Source organism: Macrotis lagotis, chromosome 7 (genome assembly GCF_037893015.1).
Source record: "Macrotis lagotis isolate mMagLag1 chromosome 7, bilby.v1.9.chrom.fasta, whole genome shotgun sequence".
Lineage (NCBI taxonomy): Eukaryota > Metazoa > Chordata > Mammalia > Peramelemorphia > Peramelidae > Macrotis > Macrotis lagotis.
In genome coordinates, this window is record NC_133664.1 from 175,219,231 (window position 1) to 175,231,794 (window position 12,564).

At 33.9% G+C, this 12,564-nt stretch overlaps 1 protein-coding gene across 6 annotated transcripts in view; it reads left to right on the forward strand.

Moving 5' to 3' along the window:
- Positions 1-12,564, forward strand: part of USP6NL (USP6 N-terminal like) — a 240,824-nt gene that overhangs the window by 87,927 nt on the left and 140,333 nt on the right. The window contains exon 1 of one of the 6 annotated variants that reach the window (XM_074194130.1): positions 5,670-7,015. The exons of the other annotated variants lie outside the window; for them this stretch is intronic. Coding sequence (XP_074050231.1) covers positions 6,961-7,015 — 55 coding nt within the window. The 5' untranslated portion in view covers positions 5,670-6,960. Of the gene's footprint in view, positions 1-5,669; positions 7,016-12,564 lie in introns of those variants that run through there. 6 annotated transcript variants of the gene reach the window in all.

Below are 12,564 nucleotides of genomic sequence, written 5' to 3' on the forward strand. Positions count from 1 at the left end.
GGTTTGTGATGTTGAAGGTACTGTATTCTCTTGACTTGTGTTGTATATAATACTGTCATACTTTTTTTTTTTTTAAGATTGTAAGTCTCAGGTCCCTCAGGTCCCCCCTCAAGTACATCCAAAGATGTACTTGAGATTAATCTTATATAGTTGCTAATAGTTATACATTGTGTACTGTTCCAAGTTTTTTGGGAATTACATTTAACTCACTTTATTTTATTTAATTTTTTTTTTTATTTAGGTTTTTGCAAGGCAATGGGGTTAAGTGGCTTGCCCAAGACCACACACATCTAGGTAATTATTAAGTGTCTGAGGTTGGATTTGAACTCGGATACTCCTGACTCCAGGGCCAGTGCTCTATTCACTGTGCCACCTAGCTGCCCCCATTTAACTAATTTTAATTACATCACTAATTTTCTCTTGTTTTGTTTTCAATTTATATAACTATTTAAATTTATATAAAAGATGTGTTAATATTTGAATTAAGCCATGCATCTAATCTGTCATTGGCTCTCCTTTATTTACAGACTATTGTTTTAATTTGAAGATTAGGTCAAAGAATTATTATACTATAGCATATCAAACTAGATTTACTAGTATCTCTTTGTCGAGCAACAGTTCAGTGTATAAAGTAAACAGACATGACTGGAGGATTTGAAGAGAGAATCTTCTTTTTATCTATCTGTGGAAATGTAACATTATATATTTACTGTTATATCTCCATATCACTCAGACCCTCTAAATTCTTTTTTTTCTTTGTAGAGAGTGGGGTAAAGTGACTTGCCTAAGATCACAAAGCTAATAAGTATCAAGTATCTGAGACTGGATTTGAACACAGGCCCTCCTGAGCCAGTGATTTATCACTGTGCCCCCTAGCTGTCCTTTAGACTGTGTAAATTCTCATTTTTGGCTCAACCAAGGAAGAGTAGCAAGCTTCCTTTCAATTTTTTTTAATGTCTTTTAATATATTTTCCTACAAATTTCTTTCAATAACCAGTTGGAAGATGGAGCTAGATGAAACATTTAGCTTAAGGAAGTTACGTTCTATCCCACCTGGTGATTACCAAATGCCAAAAAGAAAGAGGTGTATGATTTTTATTCTAATCACTGATTCATTGGAGCTATTATGCTCTTAGTAGGCATAATGCTTTAAAAAATAAACTAAGTTAAGGAGATTAATTATTTGTTTTTGTAATATTACTTTTTCACATTTTCTTACATGTTTTTGAAAGCAATAGTATGAATCATTTTACTTCTCCAAATTAGCTTGGGCATTATACATATTTAAGCTATGAGATTTTAAATTGAAATGTTACAGTAATGTTGAGTCAAATACTATATGAAACAGCTGTGTAACTTTTTATTGTAAATTTTGTTTTATTTTTTCACATTACTACAATAGTCATGTAAAAGTAAACATCCTCCCCCGCAACAATGCGAAAGAAACCTCAAGAAAAATAAAGTGAGAGAAAAAAAGTGTGCTTTAATCTATATTCATATACTATCAGCTCTGTCTTTGGGATGGATCACATTCTTTATCATAAGTATATCAGAGAAATTGCTTCAATATTTTCTCCACAGTTTATCTTGCTAGCCATATTTACTTCCATCCTATTTGCCCCCACTCCCATTTATTCTTTTTCTCCTGTCCCTCCTCCATAGTGTATTGTATCTGACTACCCTCTCCCACCATCTTCCCTCTCTCCTATCATCTATACCTCCCTCCACTCACTCTATTCCCTTTTTTTGCATCTCTTTCCTCTCCTTTTTTCCTCTAGGATGGGAAGATGAATTTCTCTACCCATTTGTGTGTTTGTTATTTCCTCTCTGATCCATTTCTGTTAAGAGTGAAGGCTCACTCATTCTCCCCACTTTCTCCCTCTTCTACTCCATTGCAAAAGCTTTTTCTTGTCTCTTTTATGTGAATTAGCTTAGCTCATTCTACCTCTCCTTTACTTCTCCCAGTACTTTCCTTTATTGTCCATTGACTCCATCATTATACTATATTATACCATTATATTCAACTGTCTCCTGTGCCTTATCTATTTATATTCATTTTAACTGCCCTATTACATGAGAAAGTTCATATGAATTATCACTATCAGTCTTCCCATGGAGGAATGCATGGAGTCAACATCATTAAATCCCTCATAATTTACCCTTCCTTTCCATCCTCTCACTGTTTTACCTGAATCCTGTTCTTGAATATCAAATTTTCTGTTCAGTTCTAGTTATTTCAATAGGAGAGTTTGAAAATCTCTTTCATTGAATGTTTATCTTTTCCCCTAAAGAGGATGTCCAGTTTTTCTGAGTAATTGATTCTTGATTGTAACCCATACTCTTTTGCCTTCTGGAATATTATATTCCAAGCCCCACGAACTTTTAATGTAGATGCTGCCAAATCCTGTGTAATCCTGACTGTAGGTACATAATATTTGAATTGTTTCTTTCTGACTGCTTACAATATTTTCCCCTTGACTTGACAGTTCTGGAATTTGACTAATATTTCTGGCAGTTTTCATTTTGGTATCTGTTTCAGAAGATGATTGATGGATTCCCTCAATTTCTGTTTTTCCCTCTGCTTCAAGGATATCAGGGCAATTTTCCTGAATTATTTCTTGAAAAATTAAGTCTAGGCTCTTTTCCTGATCATGACTTTCAGGAAGCCCAATAATTTTAAAATTATCTCTTCTGGATTTGTTTTCCAGGTCAGTTGTTTTTCCAGTGAGATATTTTACATTTTCTTCTAGTTTTTTATTCTTTTGATTTTGTTTTGTTTCTTGATTTCTCACAAAATCATCAGCTTCCCTTTAGCTCCATTCTACATTTGAAGGAATTATTTTCTTCAGAGAGCTTTTGCATCTCCTTTTCTGTCTGACTAGTCTTGCTTTTTAAGGCACCTCATTGACTTTTTGGACTGGATTTTTTTTTCATTTGACTTAAATTGGTTTTTTTTTTAGATTTTTTTTTTCAAGGCAGTGGGGTTAAGTGGCTTGCCCAAGGCCACACAGCTAGGTAATGAAGTGTCTGAGGCCAGATTTGAACCCAGGTACTCCTGACTCCAAGGCCGGTGCTCTATTCACTGCGCCACCTAGCCGCCCCCTAAATTTGTTTTTAAGATGGTATTTTCTTCAGTATTTTTTTGTAATTCCTTCACCAAGCTGCTGAAGTAGATGATTTTACTGCTTCATTCTCATTTCTCTTCCCAATTTTTCCTCTTATCACCCCTACTTGATTTTCAAAATCTTTTTTGAGTTCTTCCATAGCCTGAGACCAATTCATATTTGTCTAGGAGGTTTTGGCTTCAGAAGCTTTGACTTCTTCATCTTCTGAGTATGTATTTTGATTCTCCATGGGACTGAAGTAATTGTTTTTGGTCAGATTCTTTTTCTTCTGTTGTTTGCTTATTTTCTCCAGGCTATGCTTTGATTTTTAACTCTTTGTTTAAGGTGGAGCTCTGTTTCCAGGGTGGAGGGTACACTATGCCAAATTTTTGAGGTTTTTTTTGTAGCTACTTTCAAGGACACCTCCCAGGGACTTTCAGTTCCTTCAAGGTCTTATGAGAGGCTCTGACTGCTCTCCTGGCCTGTGCTGTGGTCTGGATGACCACAAGCAGTCCCCTCTGTGCTGGAGCTGTGAGAAGGGTCCCTGCTCTTCTCTGACAGTAAAGCTCCTTTTCCTGAGACTGGGGTCCCAGACTGCAAACTGGATCTATGTATGGGCAAAGAATTGCCTCTGAGATAGCAAAGAGAGATCTCCATTTATCCCCTTTATTCTCTGTGGGTTAGCACTCTGGAAGCAGCTGCTAGGTGACTACAGGTTTCCTCCTGGAGGTCTGCTTCTGGTCCTTGGGGCTGGAACTGTGCTGAGGTCTGTGCTGGACTGGGCTATGCCCTCGTTCTGATGCGGCAGTTTTCCCACTGACCTTCCAAGTTGTCCTTGGCAATCCCTATGCTGAAGGATCACTGCTGCCTCAGACCCAGGCACCCTTCTGGCTGTTCCTGGATGGCTGGAGCTGGATTACTCCTGCGTGAACCCTTTCTAACATCTGTGAAACCAGACCCTTCTCAGGGATCTTCCTTATTATCTTGGATGGGAAAATTGTTTCATTTAGTCTTTCTGTGGGTTTGACTAGAGTCATAATTTGAAAGTATTTGGAATGATCTAGGGGAGAGCTTCTAGGATTTCTAGCCTTCATTTTCCCCTCCCCCTAGCTCTGTAACTTTGAAGCAATAATCTAATAATTTATTCCCTAAAATTTGAAGCTTTAATGATCCTATATGTTTTGCTTCATATTGAGAATTTTGCAGTGCATTATGTATGATGCTTATACATATAGCACATACACATAAACAATATATGCATATATACATACTCTGTATTGCCCTGGAGTATTTTTTTTTAAAGATTCTTGTCTTCCTGTTGCATAGTCTTTGTTCTAAAGCAGAAAGAACTGTCCTGAAGCAAAAGAATATTTTAACAAAGACTTATTTTACTACAAAAAAAGAACATGGGTCTTGGTTATGTTAATTGATGCACCAAGAATAATTGGCAACATAATATATGTATCATGAAACTCAACATATTTTTTTTTTGCAAGGCAGTGGGGTTGAGTGGCTTGCCCAAGGCCACACAGCTAGCAAATTATTGTCTGAGGCCTGATTTGAACTTAAGTACTCCTGACTCCAGGGCAGGTGCTCTATCCACTATCACCTAGCTGCCCCGAAGCTCAATATTTTTAAAGAACTGAAAGGGTAAATATTTTGGGAGGCAATAAGAATTGAACATTTGAAAGATAAAATATTATGTGGGAAAAATGACAAGGACATATGTATTGTAAATATACATACATACCCACATATATCTTTATATATGAAGAGAACATCTAGTTTTTGTTTGATATTTGAAAAAAAATCAACTAATATGAGTAATCCCTATGATAATGGCTCCTGAATCACTTTCTTGAATCTATCAATGTAATTTTTTAGACAGAATTGTTCAGTGTTGACACCATAATACAGTAGAAATTTGATTTTCTATAATTCTTAGTACATATCCTTCTGGCTTGGCTAGCTATTTCTAAATAGTTAGATGTTTATACTTTTGTTAAGACTGTATATTCATGAACAAGAGCACATTAATCTAGCTCTGGTGACCTAAGTAACTTGAATTTAACATCTATTCTGTTTAATTTACAAGTGCTAGATTTACTAGTTATCTTTTCCTAAGATATTCTTCTGAGTACTTGCCCCTACCTACTTTTGTCTCCTCCTTTCAACAATCACCAATTTACATGCACACCTTTACACAGTTTAGGTTGAAAGTGAAACATATGATGTTGCAACAAAATGTTACATTATTTTCCTGGAGAATTAATGTGGTTTTTGAACTTTTTTTCTGAAATACATCTAGACTTCCTGTCTATTCTTTTTAACTCTGTTTTGTCTTTTTGGAATTCAACTCTTTAATCTGTTGTCCAAATGCTTTTTTTTGTGATGTTTCACCATGTGATTTTTGGAGTAGTTTACTTAGTGTTTCTGGCCAGTTGATTCAGTAACCCCTAAACATATACCATCCTTTAAATATGATGTGATGTGAAGCAAAACTGTTTATTAAATTAGATTAAAAACATAAAGCCATTACTTAAACGGGGGGGGGGGGGCAAGAGCAAAGAGATCCAGAGACCTGAATGAGTTCCAAGACAGTGAGAAACATGTATACATGCATAGAGTAGCTTGGCCAAAGGAAACAAGTATAAGATTCTGTTTTCCTCTCATTTTATCCTCCTGAAGATAATGCTCTGCATTACTATTCAACAGGCATTTACTATCCACATTCCTAATAACAATGTACCTTTGTTCTTATTCACTGTGACTTTGTTCCCCAAATTCCTTTCCCTTCTTCCTATGGCAGAAGCAACCTGGAAAGGGTCCACTGTTCATTCCCCTTGAATGTTCACCATTAAACTTAATTTCCATTCAATAAACTAAGTTGATCCAACAAGATTTTCCTACCCAATATTCCCAAGTAGACTTAATTTCTCTTCATTTTTGAATTCCAGAATTATCTAATTTAATGAAGTTCTTTTAAAATTATTGTGTATATTCCTGTCAACTTCAGCAAAATACTTTAGACATTTTCTTTTTTTTCCTGATGACTTCAGGGGCTTATCACCATGAAACCTGGTTGTTATGATATACATCACATGTAACTGAAGATTATTCCCTCTCTCTACACACATACATGCATGCACACAAATGCATGCTCACACACACCCTTATAATTTAAAGCCAGTTTTTAAAAAAAGTATTGATCTCCTTTGTTTTTACATCATTGTCATTTCTGAATATGCCTTCTCTCATGGACCCTTTTACTTGATTAAAGACTTTACATTTTTGTATTATATTGTAAAACTTATTTAAAAAGCAAATAGTGAAAATAGATCAACTTAAAAAACTAAACTGATAATAATAATCTTTTTTATTCTTATAACATTCCATACTCAAAAGAAGAAAGAATATAGCTAATGTTGAAGCACAAAAACCATGGAGTGTTATATAGCTGGTTGTTTAAAAACCTTGTTTGTTATTAGATGGAATGTTGGTGTAGGCTGGTGTTCTTCATATTTGCATATAGCCTGAAAGTCATGCTTTTCATCCTCAACAAATATCATCTTTGTTGGAATATCTGCAGTCCTTATAGCCACAGTGAGGTCTTTTTTACTTGGGAAAAGACATATTCCATCTAAGACTGATTTCTTATTTTTATCCCCATTCCTTTTCCAAATAGCTTTAAGTTAAGTTGTATCCTTTTTTTCTCATGCCATTATTGAAGATGCTCCAGTTGTCTTATTTAGCATGTTCTTGGTACTTAATTACTATTAAAAATAACAATAATAATAATAATTATTATTATTAGACCTCATGATGACAACAGTTTAGGAATAACTAAATTTACTACATGAAGGCTAGCACTATTGGTAATTTCCAGCACCAGATTGAAAATCTGACAAAAGGTAAAGTAATTTTGAATTTAATTTTTATAAATATACATATATGTGTATGCACACATGTATGAGTATGTTTACAGACACAGAGTTTTTATTGTCTTTTTCAAGTTAAGGAAGTTAAGGGGGGAAAATCATGTGATCAGTGGCCAGAGAAGTAATATGATGTTGGATAGAATTTAAAATGTTAAGTTCAGTAACATTGAATGTAAATTACATGTAATTATTTTGGTTTAGTAATGATGTTAAAATTATGGTAATTATTTTAGATACTTTTGGAAAATTCTTTTTCAATGAGCTGTTTAATTTTCATTAAAATTCTTTTAAACTGCCATGTCGTTATTACATATTGTAGTTTTTGCAAAAGTGTTGTTCACAGAAGTATTACCTTCTATGTGTCCATTGTACAAAGCCCTATCTATATTAGCCTTTCAAAGTATTTTTCAATGTTCACTGAAGCTGTGTTTTTTTTTTGTGAATCAAATGTTAAACTAAAATTAATGTATATGCAATCTAAGACTGAATATATATATTAAGAAAGATTTTTTGGGCAGAGTACCTAGTGAAGTAAGGGTGGAGAAGATTACAAAGAAGTGACTTTTTCTTTGTAGCATTTTTAATATCTCAGAGTTGAATATTGATTTAAATAAAATAAAATTTCCCCCTTACTTATTTGCAAATATAAAGTACTTTACCTTTGATTATTGTAATTTTTTTACAACAAACATTTTCAAGCAGTCTCCTTTTTGTAACAATATTCTTTGTGTGATTTCAGAATTTTTTCAGGATTCATTTGAAGTTATTTTGACAACTGATACTTCAATCATTAATCAAATATAAGTAATTTTTGGGACAGTGTCTTATCTACTCATACTGTCATTTTCTTGATGAGTATTTAGATTGTTGTGTACAGATGCAGAACAGTAATTGATACTGTTTCCAATCAGTACATTTTTTTTTTTTTAACAACTTAACTCTGTTCTTTTTAATGTGTTATCAGGAGTGGTACTAATACTCCCTTATGATTAAATATGAACAAATACTATGGGAATTTCACAGTTTTAAGCTTTTAATTGACCTTAAACCTAGAGAATTGCATGTTAAAAGTCAATTTTTAAAAGTAGTTTATTGATTAATTACCTAAAAAAGCTTATTAAGTAATTTGTATTTTTTCCATAGCACCTTGCATGCAATAGAAGTTTCAAGGGCTTAATCTTTCTATTTTATATTTATTTCACTTTCTACATTGCTAGTATGTAGTTCTTAAATTTTTCTATGAGTCTTTTTTATTGGATCCTTTTGATTTTCAAAAAACTGCAGCAATACACTGAACTCTTTATAGTGTTTAAGAATCTCTAAAATGAGATTGAACTAGATGGCCTATGAAGACCATTACTACTCTAGGTCAATCTAGAGCCCTTTTGGAAACATACAATGGATTTTACACAGATGGAAAAAGTTACCAGAAGCTTGTCTATTATTTTAACATATTTTAACAGCATATTTGTGCTACCTTTTAAAAGCCCTTTCTTTAACTTTTTACTTATTTAGGATTCAAAATTTTTGCTGTTAAAATGTGGTAATTAAAATAACTAGAATTGGGAGATAGAAGTGAGATGTAGAATTGTGGATTTAATCAATCAATAAACATTTATTAAATGAATACTGTTAAGTACTGAGGGATATAAAAAAGACAAAAAACAGTTGCTCTGCCATCAAGAATCTTACTATCTAAGAGGGGAGACAAAGGGCAAACAAATAAAAAATAAGGCGAATTATATATGGAGTAAATAGGAAATAATTAGCAGTGAGAAACCTCTTGAAGTAAATAGGTTTTGAGAAAGGTTTCCTGTAGAAGGTGGTATTTTGGAAATGAAATATAAAGCTAGGGAGCTCAGTACTCGGAGCAAAGGAAGGAGAGAATTCTAGGCATGGGGCACAGTCAGAGAAAATGTTAGGAGCCAAGAGAATGGTCTATTTTGTTGGGGAAATAACCAGCAAATTCATATCATTAGATGGAAGAGTGCATGTTGGGGGAGTAAGATGTGAGAAGATTTGATACTTAGAAGATGGTTAGGTTATGAATGACTTTGAATTTCAAAGTATTTTGTATTTTAGAGAGCCAATAAAGTTTATTAAGTAGAGGGAGAATGATGCGATCATGGCAATTTGTTAGAAGAAAAGGATCATGTGAACACGTAGAAGGGTTTATTTAGCCTTGGTAAGGAGTAAGGCCATTTCATGTGAGACAGGGGTGAAGGAGGAGAAATTGGCAGAAGAACTCTAAAGTGATAGATTGGGAAAAGGGAAGAAAAGGGAGCTTAGGGTAATTGCCCTCATTTTTTCTTGTGAAATACAATTCAAGGTTCTCAGCTAAGAGAACAATGAGCATTTTGAGGAAGGATAAAAATATTTAGAAGAGGTACTGTGGAAAGTTGCCTAGTGAATTGAAAAAGGAGGCATGCCTAGCAGCAGTGAGGGACCAGTTGAGCCTAGATTTGCGTTTTTATGTTTTGGAATTCTTGAACAAAGAGGTGAAATATTTATGGGGTGATGGCAAGATCTAGAGTAATGATCATTTTTATGTATACCTGAGGTGGTCTGGAGCAGTCATCTCAATATAAGTGAATTGGTTTAAGACCTAAATGATTAGAGTATTTGAGGGAGAGTCAGTGTAAGTTCCCTAGTATGAGGTCAGGAGTTGAAGAAGAGAGAAAAATTATGAGCTTTTTATGTAACTCATTGAAGGAGATAGAATAATGAACCGTGGAGGGTCTGTAAACAAGTTATCAGAACTTGAACTTGAAAGAAAAGAGTTTACTAAGTAATGGAAAAAGGGGGAACCTGGAAGTGGCAGTAGGGGGAGCAATGAGGGATGGAAGTGTCAAGATTTAGAAACAGTACTAAAAGAATAAAAAAATTAGAATAAGCTACAAGCTTTAGAGTGCTTTAGATTTGGTGGAATGGAGAAGTCATGAGAAAATAAGATTTAGATCCGTAAGTAACTTCTGAGATAAACTAGTTCAATCTCTTCATTTTACAAATGAGAAAACTGAGACCCAGAGGGATGATTTTCTTATTTCTGGTCATATTGATTATAAATGACAGATTATAGAGTTCAAACTCAGCTTCCAGACTCTAGATCTTCTAGATCATGTGAATTTAATTTTATACATTTTAAATTTGTCTCATTGCTATTCAGGTGAAAGTTAGATCTGGTATGCAGAAGAACTGTCCCAGCTATATACACTTGAGAGGTAACTACTAAAGGTGTTGATTGAAATAATAGGAATAGCTTGAGGTTCCAAGAAACAAACTGAAGAAAAAAATGGTTCAATAGAGAAACTTTGGAACATTTAATTTTAGGATATGTGTAGAAAAAGAGCCTGGAGAATAGAGAGAGGAGTATATAACAGAGGAGTGAATATGAGTGGTTTAGAAAAGTAGTAGATAGAAGTAAGCTAAATTCATTGTGATGGAAGAGTAACCAGTTTAAAACAATTTTAAAAGTTGCAGGGAGGGGCAGGTAGGTGGCGTAGTGGATAAAGCACTGGCCCTGGAGTCAGAAATACCTGGGTTCAAATCTGTTCTCAGACACTTAATAATTACCTAGCTGTGTGGCCTTAGGCAAGCCACTTAACCCTGTTTGCCTTGCAAAAACCTAAAAAAAAAAAAAAAAAAGTTTCAGGGAATTCAAGAAAGATATGAAGACAGGAAAAAAAATTCAATTTCTCCTTATCAATTTTCTTTGGAACATAAGAGAACACCTTCAGTTATTCAGCTATAGTGATGCTTTCTCTAACAAAATGGCTTAGCTAAGAACTTCTTGACTTGCCTTTAAAAGGATAATTATGTCCTTCGAAAAGTGGAGAAAATGAGAACTCTTATTCTCAACGTGATACTGATCATTAAGGAGGAACAGGTTGCTGGAATAAAATTAATGAAATTTTGGAAGGAAGTACTTATATATACTAAAATGTTTAACAGAGAAGAGGAAAAAAGCTGTTCATAGACTGATAATATGTTCAAAGAATCTATCAGCCAACTTAGATTTTTAAAATCCATGTATAACTTTAAAAAAAAAGATGAATAAAAAGAAAAGTGTCCTGTTATTGCAAGATGCAGAGCATTAAACATCAGAATAAGCTGCCTCTTGGAAGTAATAAAAAGGACAACAAGAAAAGGATTTTAATAAGTTATTATTGAAGAAAAGAAGAGTATCAAAGAATTAATAGGCCTCCTTGGTGTGGACTGGAGGAAGAGAATGTATGGAGGAGAAGAAATCCTCAATTCTAATTTTGCTTTTCTTTATTTTGCTAAGTAATGTGATACTTTTGCACTGGAAAATAACTAATAGGGAATTATATTTAAGTAAGGAGATAAGATCAACTTCTGCCCAAAATACTGAAATAGTCTTTTTTGAATTGTATACCTATAATCCTATGAGTACTTCTAGTGAGCATGGTTCTAATTGCTTTAATAAAAACCCTTTCCCTCGCCTTTCAGCTAAAATCTGCTTTTCTACAATTTTTGCTCTTTCTTCACTCTTCTGAGACCAAATATATCATGTGTAATATCTTTTCCACATGATAGTGGTAGTGACAGAAGGGAATTTCAAGGTCTTCTAGCCCAAATCATTCATGAAAAAGAATACCTTTTACAATATAACTGAAAGGCAATCTGGTATAGTAGATAAGGGCATGACACTTAAAAGTCAAGAAAATCTGGGTTTTAATCTTAACTCTCATGACCCTCTAGCAAGTCAGTTTATGTCTATGTATCAGTTTCCTTGTCTATAATTAAGGGAGCTGGTTTTAGTGACCTCTAAGGTTCCTTCCAGCTCTAAATATATGATTGCATATTGTCAAAGTCTTATGATAAGTGGTCATTCAGTATTATCTTAAAATCTTCTAGTGAAGGTAAACCCACTATTTCCCAAAACAGCTCATTAAATTTTTTAGGTAGCTTGAATTTCCTGGAAGTTTTCCCTTATATCAAGCCTATATCTGATCCTTTGGAACTTCACTCATTGCTTCTTCTTCCATATAGAGGAGTTCAGTTATTACAAGAAAGTTGTCATGTCTGTTCCTACCAACATGCCCTAATCCTTGTTTCTTTTAATTTAGCATTCCCAGTTTTTTCCAACTGATTCTCATGTGCATGGTTTTGAGATCTTTCACCAAAGACCTATGAATTCAATCCAACTTCTTATTAATATCATTTTCAAAGAGTAGCATGCAGAAGTATATACAATATTCTATGTGTGATCCAACTAGCAGAACAGTTACATTCCTATTCCCTCTCTTAGTGCTTAAAAATTTCACAAATTTCGGACTTTATATATATCTCAATTATATTTCATCTTTTTTAGACTTGGTCTTATATCCTAGCTTAAGTTTTTTCTTGGAACCAGATTTGGCTACCCAGTATGTTAGCCATCTCTCCTAACTTTGTATCCTTTGCACTTTTTATAAATATGCTACCTGTTCTTTTCTCCATGTTATTGATTCATATTTGAAACAATGGAGGGAGAATCAGACACTCACTCTGTTAAGACA